Source organism: Odocoileus virginianus, chromosome 23 (assembly GCF_023699985.2).
Source record: "Odocoileus virginianus isolate 20LAN1187 ecotype Illinois chromosome 23, Ovbor_1.2, whole genome shotgun sequence".
NCBI classification, from domain to species: domain Eukaryota; kingdom Metazoa; phylum Chordata; class Mammalia; order Artiodactyla; family Cervidae; genus Odocoileus; species Odocoileus virginianus.
In genome coordinates, this window is record NC_069696.1 from 43,990,131 (window position 1) to 44,012,147 (window position 22,017).

At 44.8% G+C, this 22,017-nt stretch overlaps 1 protein-coding gene across 3 annotated transcripts in view; it reads right to left on the bottom strand.

Annotated features, from left to right (window-relative positions):
• RFX4 (regulatory factor X4) overlaps positions 1 to 22,017 on the bottom strand; it is a 175,630-nt gene that overhangs the window by 147,978 nt on the left and 5,635 nt on the right. Inside the window, exon 1 of one of the 3 annotated variants that reach the window (XM_070454008.1) lies at positions 8,283 to 8,352. The exons of the other annotated variants lie outside the window; for them this stretch is intronic. Within the exon in view, the coding sequence (XP_070310109.1) occupies positions 8,283 to 8,352 (70 nt within the window). Of the gene's footprint in view, positions 1 to 8,282; positions 8,353 to 22,017 lie in introns of those variants that run through there. 3 annotated transcript variants of the gene reach the window in all.

The following is a 22,017-nucleotide window of genomic DNA, read 5'->3' on the forward strand; positions in this document are numbered from 1 at the left end:
TTCATTCATTCATTCAACAGCATCAGCTAAGTACATCAGTTCTGCTACAATGTTTTGAAACCACAAATGTGTTCAATGCAAGTGATACATTAGGGAACCATTTGCCCTTAGCACAAATTTTCTGTTTGCTTACGCTTGATTTTATTCTTAGAAAACATTAAGTGAGTGTAAAAACTGCACTTAGCTGAACTGAGCCCTGTAGGAATATTCAAAAGACACACATGCTCACACCTCAAACATCTACCAGCTTACTTGAGTTTACGGCATGGGTTGTGAGCCACACCTGCCCAGATAGACCATGTTCCACCATTTCACAATAAAACACAAGCTGTGGCCCTACCAAAGTCCACTTCCAAAAGCAAATTTCAAGTCTTTTTCAAGGTCAAGTGCCATATGTATTGTATCTATATGCCTCTTAACCATTTAACATGTGTAAAACTGCTATCCTTTTTATTAGGGTCCTATCTTTTCCCCATGTGTCGCTGACAAAGTTCTTAAGCGTTGTGCCCCTAGTTTATCATTCCAGTGAATGCTGTGCTTTTTGTTGTGCAGTTTTGTAGAATGGTGGTAACTCGGGGGGGTGCATATTAGTACTAGAGCAGAACTGATTACACCTATGAATGTGTGCTTTTGAGCAGTGCTGTCGCCTACTGCCTTCTTTATAATACAGGAGCTGGCATTTACTGAACCCCTATTTTAATGTTAACATATTTCATTGAATTCTGACCACAACTCTCTGAAGTAAGGATTTTCATCTCCAGTTTCCCTAGAGAGCAACTGAAGCTTAATCGAGTAATGTGACGCCTCATAATTCAAAGAGCCAAGGAAAAGTTCATTACTTAGTAACATATTGTTAAAGGAAACCATGCTAACAGTGGCTCCTGAGCAATGTAGTGAGGGGAAAGCAAGTGCCAACAGCAGAGAGAAACGTTGGGGTTTGGTGGGTATTGTATGTTTCAACAAACTGCTTTTTTAAAAGTTGCTTCCAACATTGTAAATAAGTAGCAGAGAAATATCCAAGGAGTGGAACAGGCACCAGCTTGTTAAGAGGATATGGAAATCTGGTATTTCTAAGGAAACAGGGAGTAGCCGAGAGATTCAAAGCATTAAAACGCTACCCCCTCCCAGACAGCAAATTCACAACGTAGAAACAAACAGCTTGCAAGGGTTTCAGAACTGTGATGACACAGGGTGGGTGTTTGTCATCACATCTTATGATGCAAAACCACATCTGGATACAAATCTCCAGAATTCTTTTCAGAATTCTCCAGAATGTCTCTTCTCAGATCTTCTAACCCTTTCAAGTCCTGGCACATTTTCCCTGGCAACAGCCGTGGCTGATGTCAGATGGCATCTCATGAAATTTGCAGTCCCTCCCTCCACCTAACCATACCACCAAAATCAATTTCTATTGTTCAAGCCCAGCCCTTGGTCTCCCTAGCTAGGTATGCACACCTACTCACTCTCACACACGTGTGGGCACACACATTCACAAATACACCACCACTCTCTTTCGTCAGTAAAAGGGAACACTCTCACCCATTTGCCTGTACCACAATCAGGTTTGTTATCATCGCTGTTATTCCGCAAAAAGGGCCTATTCTTGCAGGTGAGAATCCCCAGCAACTGGAGGGGGAACCCTCTCTGAAGAGCTCACCGCAACATTCTGGAAAGGAGCTGGCTCTGGTCACCAGGTGGGTCAAGAGATGCAACAACCATCCACAAGAGTGAGTCAAGAAAGAGCTGTGCTGAGGGCAGTCCCTCTCCCCCACACTGCCCAACCCCAACCCTGGAGAGAGATGAAAGCAAGGTTACAGGAGGGAGAGAGGGGAGAGAGAAGAAATCTCACCACGTACTCCGTTCCCCCATCCATTGCCCACACTCAGACCCCTCTGACCCATGGCTTAAGCGTGTATCCACTCCGCTGCCCAGCTTTGCCCCCTGGAGCAGCGCAGAGTAGGTCTGGTCTCTGAGGCACATGTCAGATACAGGAGGAAGCCACATGTCTTCATTTTTTTCTAGTCAAAATGGACCCCACTTGTTTCAGCACTTTCTTGGGAGAAACTGTTCCTGTATTTTTTGGCCATTCAGTTCTCCTGCTTCTGGCATCTTCTGTTTAACCAACGTCTGTTTGAACACGTGGGGCTCGGTGAGCGCTGATGGTTCAGACGGGGTCTAAGCAGTGCCGGGTCTGGCAGAACCATCACCTCTGTTGTTCTAGACATGGGCGTTTCCAGAGCCTTCAAAGGTCATGCATTCCAGACTGTATGAATGCAACATTCTGGAAAATCTATGGAGGCCTTGGAGTCACAGGCGACTTTTGAGGTTTATCTTCTTCCCTAGGGGGAACCTCAACAGTGCCATCTGCAGCTCGTGTCTCGTAAGTCAGGTTGCTCCATAGGACTGAAAGGCCTCTATTCATCACATGAAGTAAGCATTACATACTTTAAAACTATTGATAATGGGTTATGATTTTACAAAGACCAAGAATTAATCAACCAGAATGGCAGGCATATTGAATGTTTAATGAAACACTGCATTCATCTATCTTATTCATTTGTAGATTGTGTGTGTGTGTGAGCATGCTCAGTCATGTCCCACTCTTTGTGACCCCATGGACTGTAGCCTGACAGGCTCCTCTGTCCATGGGATTTTCCAGGTAAGAATACTGGAGTGGATTGCCATTCCTTCCTCCAAGGGAACTTCCCAACCCAGGTGTCAAACACTCCTCTCCCGTGTTTTCAGTGTTGGCAAATGGATTCTTTACCACTGAGCCACGTGGGAAGCCCTCATTTGTAAATTAAGTGGCTTAACAAAGGCCACCATATTCTGAGGTCTTATGGGTCAAGCATTATGTAAATGCATTTGGTACACCATAATACATAATCCTCATAACAACCCTATAAGATAGGTTCTATCAATAAACCCATTTTAGAGATCAGGAAACTAAGGCTCAGAAAGATTAGATGACTTGTCCAAAGTCATCCAGCTGGTAAGAGGCAGGATTAGCATTCACACTCAGGTCATAACCACAGTGCTGTCTCTCCAAGTGTGCTCTGAGCTCTCCTTATCCCATATCCCATATGGTCTCCAGAACACACTGCCAGTATTGCAACAATGATCACAGTCTGCCTTGTATTACAACTTGTGCTAAAACTCAACTTACATACTATAATTTTTGCTAAGTTCATTTACATGTTTTATTTGCAAGCCTTTGTTTTACATAACAGGCTCCACCGTTTAGAACCTAAACATCTTAAGAACGCAGTCCATTTTATTTCTCTTGACTCTCCACTAGTGCCTGGTATAAAGTTTTTCCTTTAGACTGGCCTCAACGAACATTATGTTATTGACATGAATGATATAAAAAAATGCACAGTGTGTAAGGAGACATATCCACACATCTAAAGAATTTCCTGATCGCTTTCTTTTCTACCACATGCAGCATAAAAGGACAACACATCAAAGGCAATTTTCCAAATAAAAATTCAACAAAAATGTATTTTGTCCCATGTAGATCAAGAAGCTGTAGTCAAGTGAGTCTGATATAAACATGAATAAGACTGGTTTCTGCCCTCTAGTTGCCATCAAAAAACCAAGGCAGATGCTCCTCCATCAGCTCATGATTGCTGAGACCCTGTCATTTTTGTTCACCTGTGCCCAGGAGCTGGCACTGTGCCTGGCTGCACAGATATAGTGCAATAAATATGTTGTTGAATGCATTACTTTTTTGAAAAACAACAGTAAGTTCCTACTATGTGCCAGATACTATGTGAGTTTTTGCATGTGTGCAAAAAGTCATAAATTAAAACTCAGGACAATATGATATGATATGTCTTAATATCTATATTTATTGTTATGAAAAACAAAAGTTCTCATACTGTGATCAGCACAGCAGTATTGGCGCTGTGCTCTGGGACACTGGAGAAGCAGTTTCACACTTGGATAACCTCCAGTTCCCACCTGCCTCATACTTGATCCATAAAAACCATCTGACTTTTGAGAAGGACCAGCCTTGCTCTAAGTGTCCAGCAGGATTTACTGATGACTCTGAGCATAGGCTCCTGGGCTGCAAAGCATCCTTTCACCTGACTCATCTGGGATCATGGGCAGGAAAGAGGATGCCTCGTAGATTTTTCATCTTACAGGGAGTTTAACCCACATCCTTAGAGGCCGAGCTTCATGTCTCCCCTCTTCAGATCAGAGATTTGGAAATCCCAATTTGAAATGACTTTCTCAAGTTCCTAAAATGAGGTTGAGCAGAGCCTTAAATGGTTATTGGGTTTCCCAGGAGGAAATCTTGCTTCCCTTTGCAGCAGCAGCAAGTAGCAACGAGGAAGTAGTTGCACTGGGGTCATGGCATATCCAAGCCTGTCCAAGACTCAGAGCAGGGCTTCACGAACATACATTGGCCTACCAGGAGGAGCCGACCGCGTTGGTTGTCAAAAGGCACATAATCCTTGAAGTTTACAGGGCACCCTGACACGGAGAACCTGACCTGAGCTTCACAGTCGACCTCATGGGACAGAAATTTACACGTTACAGATAAGGAATGGCTTTCTCAGTGGCTCAGCGGTAAAGAATTTGCCTGCAATACAGTAGCCGAAGGTTATGTGAGTTCAATTCCTGGGTTGGGAAGATCTCCTGGAGGAGCGCATGGCAACCCACTCCAGTATTCTTGCCTGGAGAATCTCATGGACAGAGGAGCCTGACCGGCTACAGTCCATAGGGCCATGAAGAGTCAGACACAACTGAAGCGGTTGAGTACGTAGGCATAGATAAGGAAACTGCACAGAGCTGTGGCCTGTTGGCAGTGGTGTGGCCAAGGTCAGAGGTGTTAAAGTCAGAATTCAAACCCAGATCTTCAGGCTCCAAAGCTTATGCTTATTCTTCCCACTGCATCCTCCTGGGTGTGAGGCAGGAGATAGATGGGCCCCAAGCTGAATAGTTTCTCCCCTGTGGACAGAAACTCCGTAACAGCAGGATCATGAAGGAGGCTGGACCCTGCCCAGATAAAAGATAAAAGACCACACATTCCTCATTCTCGAAGTCAAGGAGACCTCCCTGACTACACATGCACAGAAAGGCTCCTTGGAGGTCAGAAAGGGGAAGGGGCACCACCCGTAGTAAGTGATGCCCATAGGTCTCTTCCCTAGAATCCATCTTGGCTAAGAGATGTGCACACACACAGAGGAGGACCCTAAGATACACCCAATACAGATTCAGAACCAGGCAAAGCAAGGTGATTGGCCAAAGGAAACCCAGCAGAAGTGCCCCATAAAAGTAATTCAAACCACCACCCTGTCTCCCTGAGCCTACCTGCGTGTCTGTCTGCATGTACCCTTTTTCCTCCTAATAAACACGTTACTTGTTTCACACCTATCTCTAGGATAGGCCAGGGCCTTGTCACTGGCCACTGGCCCTGGGGGTCTAGTGGCTTGGATTCAGTGCTCTCACTGTCGTGGCCTGACTTCAAACTCTGGCCAGGAACTCTGCTTGAAGACACTGCACCCAAGGCCACCCAAGATCAGGCACAGGCCAGTTGCTCCCTCTCGTCCATCCATCTATTCATTTTGCAAATACTTGTCAAAGGTCTTCAGTCTAAAGTTCTAACAGAAGAAATGAATAGGGACTTCCCCGGTGGTCCAGTGGTTAAGACTCCGCACTTCTAGTACAGAGGGCAAGGGTTCGATCCCTGGTCGGGGAACTGAGATCCCACATGTCAGGTGGTGTGGCCAAAAAAAAAAAAAGAATAAAATAAAATAATTTTAAAAAGAAGAGTTGGACAAAAGCTATTTAACAGGAAACCAATATATTACAGCAGGATATTTCTGATGGATGAGGGTCTCAGGACCTGAAAAGATATTGTTTTCTTATGCATTCTTTTTATTTATTTCCCTCACTCAGCTTAAAACCCAGTATTCAAAAAATTAAGATCATGTCATCTGATTCCATCACTTCATGGCAAATAGAGGGGGAAAACAATGGAAACAGTGACAGATTTTATTTTCTTGGGCTCCAAAATCACTGCAGATGGTGACTGCAGCCATGAAATTAAAAGATGCCCGCTCCTTGGAAGGAAAGTTATGACAAATCTAGACAATGTACTAAAAACCAGAGACATCACTGTGCCAACAAAGGTCTATATAGTAAAGCTATGGTTTTTCCAATAGTCATGTACAGATATGAGTTGGGCCATAAAGAAGGCTGAGCACCGAATAATTGATGCTTTCAAACTGTGGTGCTGGAGAAGACTCTTGAGAGTCCCTTGGACAGCAAGGAGATCAAACCAGTAAATCCTAAAGGAAATCAACCCTGTATATTTATTTGAGGGACTGATGCTGAAACTCAAGCTCCAATACTGTGGTCACCTGATACAAAGAGCCGACTCATTGAAAAAGACCCTGATGCTGGAAAAGATTGAAGGCAGGGGGAGAAGGGGACAACAGAGGACGACAGAGGATGAGATGGTTGGATGGTATCATTGACTCAATGGACATGAGTTTGAGCAAGCTCCAGGAGATGGTGAAGGACAGGGAAGCCTGGAATGCTGCAGTCCATGGGGTGTCAAAGAGGCAGACAAGTCTGAGTCACTGAACAACAACAACATCTCCCTCCTTCTTAAAAATGTAAATTCTAACAACCCTGAGTATCTTGTTTGGTGCCTAGTCCCCAAGAGCCTGGAGTGGTGTAAAGCACAGAGCTGGCAGTGACGGCTGTGATGAAGTGAATGAAACAAGAGGGAGCAGTGGGCAGGGCATCCTTGCTCGGGGATGAAATCCTTCCTCAGACCTCTGGGAAGAAACAGCACTGGAGCAGAGACTGAACGTGGTGAGGGAGTGAGGACTTCCGAGGTTCTGAGACCTGGGACCACAGAGACAAAGGCTCACAGGTGGATCATGAGGGATCTGTTTATGAAACCTGTCTATGGCTGATGCAGAGTGACCCCAGGGAGACAGTACAAGATTAAAGAGAAGATAGAGGCAGGCCAGGAAGAATGTGGAGCCAGTGGTCAGAAAAATTAGCTTTTAAAGCCCAGTCCTTCCACTTACTAGCTATGTAACATTGAGATGGGTCCTGCCTCCCAGGTTTCTCAAAAAATTAACTGAAATGACACAGGTGAAGCACTTAGCATGCTGGGCTTGTGGGAAAATGAGGGAAGCATGGTCTCTATCCACCAGGTGCTCACAGCCATGGCGGGGACAGTCAAGCATATATTGAGGGCTTTCCAGGTGGCTCAGTGGTAAAGAATCCACCTGCTAATGCTGGAGATGCAGGTTTGATCTCTGGGTCTGGAAGATTCCCTGAAGGAGGAAATGGCAACCCAGTCCAGTATTCTTGCCTGGAAAATCCCATGAACAGAGGAGCCTGACGAGCTACAGTCCATGGGGTCGCAAAGAGTCAGACACAGCCAGGGGACTGAGCACACACACAGCCTTTACTGAGCGCCCGCCCCACGCTGGTCACTCTGCTTTCCCTCTCCTTCTCACAGCAGTTCCGAAACAGAGCCCTGAGCAGCTCCAACGTGTGAGGAAGAAAGTGTCAGACAAGCCAGGTGAAGTCACCACTGTACGTCTGACCCCAGTGCTGTTGGCTGTCACCCCGGCACCCCGCCTTGCTCAGCCAGCAGGGAACCAGGAGTATGTCTAGATGACAAAAAGGGGCTTCCAGCTCAGCTGGGCTGCTTCACAGAGGGTAGGGGGGAGGGCATTTCCCCAGGCCCTTAAAGAGGTCGGCATCTGCCAAACCAAGGAGGAGAGAAGGGTGTTCTGGGGGAGAGGGCCACTGTCACGGACAAAGGCCCAAAATGGGCTCTGGGAAAGGTGAAGAACCCACTGACCCGTGACCCAGGGCATGGTAGGGGATTCCGTTAGGAGCAGATTGCAAAGGCCTCACTGCCCCCTCTCCCAGGCCAAGACGCCTGCAGGCAGCTGGGAGCCGGCCATGATTTTGAAGCAGTGGGGGAATAACACGATGAGCTTTGTTTCTGAGGAACGGGGTGAGAACAGGGAGTTCTTGACTTATGCAATACCTGAGGAAAACGCCGCCTGACTTAGAAAGTGTCACCGGGTTTTAATAAAAGGCGGCATTCATCCTCTTTCTATCAACAGTCTTTTGGGGCGCTGCACTGGGGCCTATTTTAGGAACGCACAGCTTTAGAAATGCTACATAAAAGAGCTGACAGGCCACAGGTGGAGCTACCCAGGGAGGATAGGGCCCCAGGTCCCTCTGGGGGTGCCAGGGTGCACCCTCACGCCCCTCCCTCAGATCCCAGTCATTACCAGTGTACCCGCGCCGCCGGGGCCTGCTCCTGTCTCCCCTCAGGCCAGGATGTGCGTTCCTCTGGCTCATTGGCCCCTTTCCTCTCTCCCCCGGGGCTCTCCACAGGGCTCCTGTGTGGTGACACACAGGTTCGTGTGGGAAGTGGGCCCAGGAGGCAGGCAGCAGTGGCCTCTCCAGGGTGGGGGCTCCTAGGTCAGTGGGTTGCCATGGCGACACCACAGGCCTTGCCCCAGGGGCCGCTGGGTTCCAGGAAGGGGCCCTTGTCCCTGCCTCCAAGGGGCAGCCCCACCCTGGCCCTGCACTCATTCCATCCCTGGCCCACCAAACAGGGATTTGGCACCGACTGTTTGCCAGGCTCTGAGGCTCTAGTGGTGAACATGCAGCAAGGTCTCTGCTCTCAGGGAGCTTATAATCTGTGGTGGAGACGGAGGAAAACCGATAAACAAATGACTTAGAGCACAGACTGTCATGAAGAAATGAAGCCAGAGAATAGGACAGAGAGAGATGCGGGCGCGGTTTTAAGGGGCAGGGACCCTGAGGGCTTCTCAGAGGAGGTGATGTTGGAGTGCAAAGGCCCGAGGTGGGAGGAGGTTTGAGGGTGTGAAGAGGAGCTGGGAAACCAGCGTGGTAGGGGAGAGGGAAGAAGGGGGAGGCCGGAGGAAAGGAGGTCAGGAAGTTAGGATGCGCCCAAAGTTTGTAGGGACTTGCTGGCCGGAGTAAGAACTTCACATGTATTCCAAGTGTGCTAAGATTCTGTCGCAGGGTTTAATCAGGTGACATGAGCTGCACTGGCTCAGAAAGGACAACCTCAGCCTGCGAGGGGCCTTACATTCATACATCCCACTGTCTGTTTATCAACTCTTTATGGGGTAATATGTTACAGGCACCGAGCTAGACAGTAGGAACATAGCAGGGAAGAAGACAGACTGTTTCTGTCTTTGTGGAATGTTAGCGTTTAGTGCAGGAGTCAGCTATTCAATAATCTCACAAATAGAGATGTCATTACCTAGAAAGCCAGGGGAGAGGGGGAAAAAAAAGCTCTGGTCTAACCCATGAGGGTCAGAGAAGCTTCTCAGAATAAGTAGCATCTAACTGGCAGCTGAATAGTAAGAAGACACATATTACTACCCCAGGTAAAGAGAGGGAGGATGGCAGAAGAAACAGCATGTGCAAAGGCCCTGGAGCTGGCAGGAAAATGACACATTCAAGAACAGGTATTAATTCAACATGTGTTTAATGAGACTATCCTGTTTAACTAGCACTCTGTAAGATACTATGGGGTATGAGCACATAAAAGCACTGCCTTCATACTCAGGGCTGGGTTAAGGAGTCTGGATTCTATTCAGTAGAGGGTTGAGAACCTCTAAAAGTTTTCGAGCAGAGTGTGGCAGAAGCAAATCAGCTCTGTGGGCAGCTCCATCAGGGGCTGCTAAACACAGTCTTGGTGGGGGAGGGAAAGGGAAGCATGAGACCATACTTCTTATCATCTAAACCTGGACAGTTCTGATATTGAAAAGCAATGCTGGTAAGGATTTTGCTGGGACCATATATATAAACCGGGTGTTTCCATGGTGGCTCAGATAGTAAAGAATCTGCCTGCAATGCAGGAGACCCAGGTTTGATCCCTGGGTCGGGAAGATCCTCTTGAGAAGGAAATGGCTACCCACTCTAGTATTCTTGCCTAGAGAATTCTACAGACAGAGGAGCATGGCTCGCTACACAGTCCATGAGGTCACAAAGAGTCAGACACGACTGAGCTACTGACACAGTATACGTGAACCAGGACTGTCCCAGGCTAACTGGCACCTAATGTCCCCCTAGTAGGAGGCTGCTAAAGAGTTTAAGTCTTCAAGGCTTGAATCAGAACAGATGAGTGAGATGGAAGGAGATAAGAAATGTGTCCTCTTTCTGGCTAACTGCATCCACCCATCCAACCTAGCCATAGCAACGGTGTCCCATGTCTCTTCTTGATCTGCTGGGGTCTCTGTCACTGCATGATGTGAGTGAGTCCAAGGTGACACTATTACCATCTCCTGAAATGCTGCCTCTCAAAGCAAGCACCATCATCCTCGTCAACATCATCATCATAGCAATGACTTGCCCACGATCACACAGCCTAGCAACTGAGCCAGCTAACTCTAACCTAAGCATTAACCTATGTTTTCTTGTTGTTGTTCAGTTGCTAAGTCATGTGAAACTCTGTGACCCCATGGACTGCAGTATGCCAAGCTCCTCAGACCTCCACTATCTCCTGGAGTTTGCTCAAATTCATGTCTATTGAGTCAGCTACGCTATCTAACCATTTCATCCTATGCCGCCCCCTTCTCCTTTTGCCTTCAGTCTTTCTCAGCATCAGGATTTTTTGTAGTGAGTCAGCTCTTTGCATCAGATAGCCAAATTACTGGAGCTTCAGCCTCAGCATTAGTCCTTCCAATGAATATTCAGGGTTGATTTCCTTTAGGATTAACTGGTTTGATCTTCTTACAGTCCAGGGAACTCTCAAGAGTCTTCTCCAGCACCACAGCTTGAAAGCATCAATTCTTTAGTGTTCAGCCTTTTTTGTGGTTCAAGTCTCACATCCACACATGAGTATTGGAAAAACCATAGCTTTGACTGTATGGATCTTTGTCAGCTATATGATATCTCTCCTTTTAAATATGCTGTCTAGGTTTGTCATAGATTTCCTTTCAAGGAGCAAGCATCTTTTAATGTCATGGCTGCAGTCTCCATCCACAGTGATTTTAGAGCCCAAGAAAATAAAATCTGTCCCTGCTTCCACTGTTTCCCATCTACTTGCCACAAAGTGATGGGCCTGAATGCCATGATCTTAGTTTTTGAATGTTGAATTTTAAGCCAGTTTTTTCACTCTCCTTTTTCACCCTCATGAAGCGGCACTTTGGTTCCTCTTAACTTTTTGCCATTAGAGTGGTACCATTGGCATATCTGAGGTTGTTGATATTTCTCCCGGCAATCTTATGAGACCCATAATCACACACCTTAAAGTCTCGTTGTGAGCACTAAGCTTGTCTAAAATAATAGCAGACACACAATATGTGCTCAAAAATGTTACCGCCCCTTCTTGCTTTAGGGAAACTCAATATAGAAAACTCTGAAGTGAGCAGAGATTAATTAAGATGTCATTATTTGCAACATAACAAGAATTAGCAAGGGAAGCCCAAGGATACACCAATGCTGATATTTCACAGATCCTGAACTCACCAACAGTTTCCGGAGACTAGAGAAAATTAAACCTGAGAGGTTCAGTGCCATCTCCTGTCAAAGATAAACGCAATGTAAAAGCAGCTCTCTGCTCTGAAAATATCCCTGAGAACACCAGAATTAAGGTACATAATTGCATAACCAGGTTGTAGAAATGTCATTTTCTCTCCACTTCTAGCAGTGGGGAGAGCATACCTGGAGAGCAGGTGGCACAGAGCAAGTTATAGACACATGGAACCACCATGAGTCCCAGGCATCTGTTTATGTCTGAGGCACTTTTCTGGTTCATTTGAATTAACACTGTAGTAGTTAAGAACACAGACCGTGAGCTCAACTGCCAGGTTCAAGTCAGACTGTCTTACTGGATTACTTTGGGTGAGCAACTCCACTTCCTTGAGCCTCAATTTTTTTAATATGCAAAATGGGAGTAGTAATAATGGCACCTCATGGGATTTGTATCGTGAGACATAGAGTGTTTCCATGATAAGCACTATGTAAGTCTTAGCTACCAATATTATAATTCTTATATCAGGCTCACCTCCCCAGCATTACTCTTTAGCTCCTTCCTGTTATCATTCTGTTTGATACTTGGATCTCTTGGTGCATGGCCTGGGAAGCCAGGAGGGCATTAATTCTAACACTCCCCTTAGAAAGGACTAGGTAAACTCCACAACCCTGGGAAAATTACTTAACCTCATGGATCTCAATTTTCTTCCTATATTAAAAATATCTACCCCATGAGGTTATTACGAGGATTAAGAGAATAATATGCTCCTAATGAACTGGACATGGAACAACAGACTGGTTCCAAATAGGAAAAGGAGTATGTCAAGGCTGTATATTGTCACCCTGCTTATTTAACTTATATGCAGACTACATCATAAGAAACGCTGGGCTGGAAGAAGAACAAGCTGGAATCAAGATTTCTGGGAGAAATATCAATAACCTCAGATATGCAGATGACACCACCCTTATGGCAGAGAGTGAAGAGGAACTGAAAAGCCTCTTGATGAAAGTGAAAGAGGAGAGTGAAAAACTTGGCTTAAAGCTCAACATTCAGAAAACTAAGATCATGGCATCTGGTCCCACCACCTCATGGGAAATAGATGAGGAGACAGTGGAAACAGTGTCAGACTTTATTTTGGGGGGCTCCAAAATCACTGAGGATGGTGACTGCAGCCATGAAATTAAAAGACGCTTACTCCTTGGAAGGAAAGTTATGACCAACCTAGATAGCATATTAAAAAGCAGAGATATTACTTTGCCAACAAAGGTCCATCTGGTCAAGACTACGGTTTTTCCAGTGGTCATGTATGGATGTGAGAGTTGCACTGTGAAGAAAGCTGAGTGCCTCAAAATTGATGCTTTTGAACTGTGGTGTTGGCAAAGACTCTTGAGAGTCCCTTGGACTGCAAGGAGATCCAACCAGCCCATCCTAGAGGAGATCAGTCCTGGGTGTTCATTGGAAGGACTGATGCTGAAGCAGAAACTCCAATACTTTGGCCACCTGATTCGAAGAGTTGACTCATTGGAAAAGACCCTGATGTTGGGAGGGATTGGGGGCAGGAGGAGAAGGGGACGACAGAGGATGAGATGGCTGGATGGCATCACCAACTCGATGGGCATGAGTTTGAGCAAACTCCAGGAGTTGGTGATGGACAGGGAGGCCTGGCATGCTGCGATTCATGGGGTTACAAAGAGTCGGACACGACTGAGCAACTGAACTGAACTGAATATTAGTACTTAGTACTAATCTGCTTAGTACTTAGTATTAGTACTCAGTACTAATATGCCCCTAAGAATAAGCTTCTTAAGAGCTGACTGTACCTGATTCCCCACTCTTAGGACAGTGCTTGGCACAGAAGAGCAGATCAATGAGGAGAGAAGAGGAAGGGAAAGAAAGAAATGAATGAAGCACCAGCTCCATGCCTGGTTCACAGGGGCTCTATGAACTTGAAGTTAATTTATCAAGGACTTGCTTGCACAGAGCCTTGAGTCAGGCTTTCTAGAAGGCAGGCAAAGAGATGCAGCATTCCTCACAATATGAAACAGGTGTTGATAACTATCTTAAATAAACACTTATTGAGTGCTGACTTATGTCAGACACTCTGGCAGGTGCTTTGCACTTCACTAAGCACAGAGAAGAATGACATGGGTGGAAATCTTGAGAAAGGAAGAAGCATCAAGTAAACAGGGAAAACGAGGATGGGAAGTATGTACACTGTAGGCCCACGTGGGTAAGAGCACTGAGAGGCAAAGTTAAGGCCATCAGAACTTGAGGCACAAGAGAAACCCCCAGCCCCTTCCCTGCAACTGCATGTTTTTAATTGGCATGGAGATGGCCTGGCTTTAAAAAGTGCAATTAGCTTTGGTAGCATAACAACCTCAGTGTGGATACTCTTGCCGTATGAAGCAATGCAGGAGATGCAGGTTCGATCCCTGGGTCAGGAAGATCCTCTGGAGAAGGAAATGGCAATGAACTCCAGTATTCTTGCCTGGGAAATCCCATGGACAGAGGAGCTTGGTGGGCTACAGTCTATAATGTCGCAGAATCAGACACAACTTAGCAGCTAAACAGCAACTACAAAAATGACCCAATGCATGTGACTGAATCCCACAGAGTGGCAATTTCCCTAAGTAAAGGATGGGAATGATCCCGCCCAGATCACAGGCATATGGAGGTCATGTGTTGAAAAGACTGAAAGTGTTTTCTTCTCCTATGCAGTCTTGAGAGGAGGGCAGAGACAGGGAGTGGAGAGAGGGCCTTGGAAGTTATTACAGGGACTCAAGGAGAAGCAAGTCCTCAAAACCCCTTTGTTTCTTGAGCTTTTACAACATGCAAATGCCCTGTGCAGACCCCTTTATATGCACTAATTCATTTAATCTTCACAACACCCTATAAGGTAGGTGCTATGCATGGCCCCACTTTACTGACAAGCAAACTGAGGCTCAGAGCAGTCATGTAACTTGCTGAGTTCAGATTATCTAGCCCATGGCAAATCCAGTTCTTAATAAGCCTGTGGGATTCCAGAGCAGTTAATGATTATATCAGTGATGGCAAACGATAACATGCTATGCAATGGAAGGGGCTGGCTGTTACTTTAAGAACCAAGGTTTTTATGCTGAACCAAGCAGTGATAAAGAATCTGCCTGCCAGTGCAGAAGACATGGATTTGATCCCTGGTTCGGGAAGATCCCCTGGAGTATGAAATGGCAACCCATTCCAGTATTCTTGCCTGGAAAACACGATGGACAGAGGAGCCTGGTTGGGCTGCAGTCCGTGGAGTCAGAGTTGGACCTGACTGAGCACGCACATGTGCATTTCATAAGGAAAAGCAAGCAGTCTGCGAGTAAACAGGTGTGAAGCTTGTGATGATGGAAGATGTCAAATTGGCCAGAGTGACTGGCAGGCGGGGAATACCTTCCCAGCGGTGGTGCCAGGTGGAACTCAGATGAAAGGAACACACGGTATGAAGGCACCCCCACAGGAGGAGCCCCTGACTGCCTTCAGTCAGCAGCCTTGGCCAAAGTCATGTCCTGGTGCCCATGGCAGCTGGAAGCCCAGGGACGGCCATACAGTGCACTCCAGAAAACTGCAGAGTGAGCTGCTGTCTCCCCCAGGTTCAGGGGTGACCGGACCTCCTGAGTTTCCTTATGTAGTAGAGCAGGTGAGCTAGGATGGACACCTCTAAGGTCTCCTTCTAACTCCTGGTCTTAGGCGGCAAGGAGGCAGCCTGATTTTGAAATGAGAAAAATTGGTGTTCAAATCTTCATTTGCCGCTAGCCGTTTGGCCTGGAGATGTTACCTGGGCTCTCTGCACCTTAATTTCCTCTTCTACAAGATGGGTAACTAATGCCACAAATTGGGTATGAGAATTAAATGAGTTAACATGCATAAGCATTTCACATAGTGATTGGAAAAGATTATAAATGTTATTAAACTGCCACCCAATTTCAAAAAGTCAGTCACTTTGTTAAAAAAGCAACGAATAATTTTGAAAATAGCTCATTAGGTCAGCCTGCCATTAATTACCAAAATAGTTTCAGTGTACTTTTCTCCTTTCCTCTCTCTGTCTCTTTCTTCCTTCTTTCTCTCTTCATTCCCTTTCCCTTCCCGAAAATAATCTATGTATCAATATATAGCCTCCAGGTACTATGTACAATTAGACAGATTTTGTGTGTTTTTTCCCTTTCTTCTTTTTAAATCACCTTTCAATACCAAGAAAAACTTTAAACAAAACACAGACCCACTGGGAATGCTATCTTTAGGTTCCTCATCTCTTGGCTCTCTCTGGACCCCCTCTGCCCGGTGTGATTTCCCAACTGTGCTCAGGGCTCAGCCTGCCTCTGAGCGATGCTCATGGCCCGGTATGGTGTGGCAGGGACCAGATCCAGGCAGGCAGCCCTCCTGGCTCCCAGCACCTCTGGGGTGCCCTGCAAGGTAACCCAGGCAGAGAACACTCTTCAGCCTGGGCACCCAGAGGAAACCCCAACGAGACAGAGAAATAATTCATTCTTCTAATCACAGCAAAGTTTTCAAACTTTAAAACAGAGCCTTGATTAGAAGAAAAGCTGTGGGTTTGTTTTTTTTTTTTCTAAAAGCCTGGCATTTCTGAAAAGGTCCCCTACCCAAACCACAGAAACCTCAAAAACTTTGCCCACTGAGTCGAAAATAAAAGTTCATGGAGACCAAAGGCTCTCTCACTACAACAGCTCAATGCTTTAGAAATCTTCTTTCCAATGTTTAAAAATTTGAACATTTTAACTGAGGGCCTCAAACCCTCTGGAATCTTTTTCCTTGTAAAACTCCCAAGGCTTTCTCAGCCAAAGTTATTTATTTTTTATGATGTCTAATAATGCTTTATGTATAAACTATTTGGTTGTGTAAAAGAAGTCATCAAGTAAAAGAAAAAAAAAATAAAAACAGAAACTTTAGCTGTTTTAGTAGTTGCATAAGGATGACATAAAATAAGCTATTTTTTTTTTTTGGTTGAATAAAGAGCTTAAAGAGGCATCCAAATTCTCCCCCAACTCTAGATTTTTTATCAGCAATGAAACTGAACACCCCAAAGGAAACATGTCAAAATGTTTAATCAATCAATTCCATCATAAATAGATGTGAGTTTATGCCATGGGCCCAATTCTGGAACTTTATAAGACCCCAATAACTTCAATAGGAATTTCACTTACCCATGAGCATTTAGAAGCAGTACACAAATTATAAATACAGTACATGCATGAACACTAATTTAGACTAATCATCTGGGAAAAAAGACGATGTGGAACATCATCAATATAACTCAAATATCTCCCACGCTCAATTTTAAAAAATTATAAATCCTGTAATTATAACTTTCAAAGACACACTTTCTTCTTCAAAAGTCTAATACTAGCTTGAAATGACTTCACAGCAGTCACAAGATTCAAAACAAACGTGTTGACATGTTTCTCCACCAGATGCATTTGTGCCTCAAAAATTAGTTGCCAGCATGATTAGCAATCACTAATCACTCTTAAGATTATTCAAATGACAGTCCGAAATCTAGTTCAGGAGTAGTTCACTTGTGTGTTCACTGATAGTGCATTTCCTTCAACATGATGAATTCAAAGGATCAGTGCTTACGAAGTAGTAATTCTCCTTTCCAGTTAAATAAAAACCTGCTGCATTCATCAATCTCACTTAGGCTGCGTCTAAACAATGCTGACCTTTAGCACAAATCGGTAGTCAGAAAACACGCAGGACACTAAGCCCTAAACAACCTTCTCTGGGTTGCAGCCTTTTCAAAGCCTTTCTCATTATCCCCTTAAATTAAAGCGAAACAATCACAACAATATAAACCCAACACATCCAGATTCACCTGTCTGCTAATGATTTTTGATTTCTCAGAGGCAAATTATGCTTTTATATTTCATTGAGGATTAACCAACTGCAAAAGCGGAAACTATACACCTATTTTAAAGAACTTCTGCTCTGAGGATCAGAACTGACAATAGAGATCACATAACCTACTGGCACAGGTCAATCCAGTCCTCGTTGCCCAAATTTGGACCCTGTGAGAACATAAGGGCCAAATTTCATTCTTTTCTGCTTTGTGTGATCTTTCTCTCTCTTAAAGAAAGCTGTTAAATATTTCAAAAACTAAAAAAACCACAATGTAGATAAAAATCAAGTTGTAAAAACAGAAAGAGAACAAATGGAATTTTCTCCTCACAGTAGAAAAATATGCAAGAAAGGCAAAAAGGACTAAACGGGTTTCCTGTTAAAACGAGTTTCAGAGAAAGGCTCACTTGAAATTGAATTCTTTACTTCTTGAAAACCAAGTGTAAAATGGTTCAGTCTTTAGAAGAGTGATGCCTACAAGTATGGAGGGGGTGGATGAAGAACGTGGGCCATCACCTTCCAGAACTGAGAGGGCATCGGGGTTGTGCAAGGACCTCTACCAGAGGCTTCTCCGAGAGAGCCATGCAACTCCCTTCCAGGGGTCACATCCCCGTCAACAGGTGTTGCTTCTACAAAGACACATTTTCCTCTTCCTTTAACAAACTGGAAAACACAAGGGTAAAACCATGGCGAACAGAAGCATGAAAATGCCTTGTTCATGGAAAAGGTAGAGAAATGAAAATAACATGAATCGCTCAGTCCAATCCTCTTAGTAAAGAATTATTTATCCTGACATGAGAATTGAGACTATTGGGGGGCTCCCCCAGTAGCTCATTGGTAAAGAATATACCTGCAATGGAGGAGACGAGGGAGACATGTGTTCGACCCCTGGGTTGAGAAGATCGCCTGAAGGAAGAAATGGCAACGCACTCCAGTATTCTTGCCTGGAGAATCCCATGGACAGAGGAGCCTGGTGGGCTACAGTCCATGGGGTGGCAGAGAGTTGGATACAACTGAAGCAGCTGAGCAATGCACCACACTTAGTACAGAAAACATCTAGATATCCTGAAACAATCTAAATTTTTTCAGGATTCTTATCCCCTTTTCCCAACTAGACACCTAGAATTTGGCAGAGAAAGACCAGATAGTTATTTTCAATAATAATAATATCTGCCACTTACTGAGCAATTTCTAGGAGCCAAGCTTAAAGTGCACAATCTCAGCATATCCTCTTTTTGTTCTTATTGAAGTAGAGTTGACATACAATATTGTTAGTTTCAAGTGTACAACACAGTGATCCGACAATCATATACATTCCCACACAATCACCACGACAAGTCCAGTAGCCATCTGTCAGCATACAAAATTATTACATTATTATTGACTACATCCCTGTGACTTATTCATTTTATAGCCAGAGCTTGTATTTCTTAATCCCCTTCACCTATTTCACCCAACAACCTCCCCCTCCCCGGGCACTTATATCCTCTGAAGAACACTGGAAGGTAAGGAGGGGATTTTTCACACAAAAATAAGGAAGGCAAGGCTTAGAGAAGTTAGGTCATTCTCCCCGGGTCACACAGCAAGCAAGTGACTGAGCTGAGATTTCAACCTTGGTCTATTGATGGCAAAGCCCATGTCCTTTTCATTAAGTCACACCCACATCCACCTGAAGTCATGGATTAACACACATATGTGTAAATGACTTCTAGCTGCAATATATCATTTGTTAAATTACCAAAAGGCTACATAAATAATCACAGTACTTAATGGCTTCTGTCTCATTGGTATATTTTGGTTGTGTCTATATACGAGCATGAATGAAGCCTAGACATTCACAGAGACAAAATGAATGATAACTAAACTTCAAATGAATCCCCACAGTGCATTTCACATCTGAAGTAAAGAGATGTCCCTTTTTTTTTAGTTCTACCAGTTTATTGCTCCCAACCCATCTCCCTCTACCCTCATGCATGCATGCTCAGTCATGTAAACCCATGGACTACAGCCCGCCAGGCTCCTCTGTCCGTGGTCTTATCCAGGCAAGAATACTGGAGTGGGTTACCATTTCCTTCTCCAAGAGATGTCTTTTTTTTGTCCCTTTTTTTGCCAACAATAATTTAAAATTTTGTCTCCACAGTATAAAGGACTATCCTTACATTTTCTTATGGGGAGATAATAGCATGTTTTGCTAAAATGATATGTACTTCATTGGACATCCTGTCCAACACAACCCTCTCCTTTGCTAAAACAAAAAAGAAGAAAAAGATGGTGTTGGTACAGCCTTGTAACCAACAGTGTGGAATACTTATTGGTTAGGGTACTTACCCACTTCGAGGATATCCTTTATCTGCCTCCATTTTCCAATGTATAAAATGGAGTGGATAATAATGGCACCCCTAATATATATTTTAAAACATAACTAATAATGAATTTAAAGTGCTTAGTACATGCCTGGCATATGAAAGGCATTTGACAACCATTAGCTTTAAAAATGAAAACAAAAAGCTAGATGTATTACTTGCATTCTTTCCCAGGAAACTATAGCACACACAATTAAGATCAATCTTGCTTCCCATGCTGTCAAGGTGCGTCTCAGCTTAGCTTCTAGAGTTCAGAAACTTTCTTGTTTTGAGCCTGTTAGTTTCTTCCTTCAAACTGTGAGTGATAATAGTTTCTTCTTCATAGCATTATTGTAAGCATTACTTAGATAATGCATTTAAATTAAAATGCTTATCAAAGACATACAGTAAGTATTGAATATACGCTACCTAGTACCACTTTCACATCGCATACTCACAACGGTCCTATCAAACCATTCTATCAGGTCCATAAGTAAGCTGAAGCCCAGCAATATCAAGCTTCCAGACCAAAGACACACAGCTCCATGGGGCAGAAGGGCACGCTGTGAAAGGCAGCAACCTACCCACCACCACGCTCTATCTTCATTCATCTAGAGAACATTTTCTCTTCATAGTATGTATCACTGGCTGAGATTATTTTTGTATTTATCTGTTTGTCTGTCTAGAATGTATGCTCCAGAGGAGCAGAGATGGCATTTTTTATGCCCAGCATTTAGCAGAATGCAGGGCAGGCACATAGAAGACACATAGAATTCTTGAATGGAGGAATGAAACAAGCTAACATTTACCCAAAGGCTATTCTCAACCATTTTGATGCACTGCTCTCTATCACTGCCATCATCTAAAATCCTCTTCAAATCCAGATCACATTACAGCTTCCGAGAGGTTTTCTCTGGAGTGCAAGGGCACAACATTCCTTGCTCTTTCACTTTCATCCATGCATTTCCCTTCTACCAAGTGGGATTCAATCCCACCTGGTGGCCAGGGTCATCACCAAGCCCCACCAGGCTAGCACTCTATGAGTGTCCAGCTGAAACAGCCTGGGTGGAGACAGGGAATGGGCTTTCCCAACCTGGCCTCTGATCTAGCTCTGCCAGGTACTAGTTGTGACCCCCGCGGAAGTTCCAGACACTCTTTCATCCTAAAATGGGACAACACAGAATTGTGATCAGCCTTAAGTGGCCAAGGGCTTCCCAGGTGGCCCTAGTGGTGAAGAATCCGCCTGCCAATGCAGGAGATGCAGGAGACACAGGTTCAATCCCTGGGTGGGGAAGATCCCCTGGAATAGGAGATGGCAACCCATGCAAGAGACATGGTTCGCTTCCTGAATCAGGAAGATGCCCTGGAGGAAGAGATGGCAACTCACTCCTGTATTGTCTGGAAAATTCCATGGACAGAGGAGCGTGGCAGGCTACAGTCCACGGGGTTGCAGAGAGTTGGACACGATTGAGCGACTAAGCACACACATAAATGGCTAATGTGTGGGAAAATGCCCTAAACACGGCTGCCATATGGTAGACAGTCAGCAACACAGAGCATGCATTCCTCCAGGCCCCAAGGGGACTCTTTTTCCGTCCCTTGTAGTGCTCACTGCTCTAAATATGCCCATACCTTCCCTCATCAACACATTTTCAAGTCCTTCACAGTGAGGACTGTGGCTTATTCATCTCCAGGCTCTGCCACCCAACAGGTGCTCAGTGAGTGAGACAGACTAAAATTTCAATAAAATAAAATAAAAACTCTGATAAATTCATCCAAAGTATTTTTTTTTCACTTTTACCCAACACCTCCACATTATCTTTGCGTTACTCTCTCCCCTAACCTTGATAAAACTGCAAGTATCTCGTACTGAGTGGGAAAGAAACAACATCAGAGATCCACTCCCCGCTCCCGACACACACACACACCCCTTTCTATCCTGCAGAGCCGTGGAGTCCTAGAGGCAGCTGAAGTGTCCCAAAAGGCCTGTACGACAGGCAGGGGCAAGCAATCGGGGGCCTAGGCAAGTGGAGACCTGACTCCCTGGCATCCAACTTGTGATGTCACTGCTCCCTATCTTTTCAGCCTTTTTCTTGCACAGACACCGGGCAAACACAAGCATCAGCTTGACTTGGAATCACTACCTTGCCATGTTGAAAATGGAAGAGAAACCCTGTGCCTGATGCAGGTCACAAAAAATGCCCCTCTCGTGGGGCGGCTATGAGGCTCAGTGTGTGATAAACTAACGACTTTATAAACCAAGTTCCAGGCAGAGTTCACAGACACACAAGC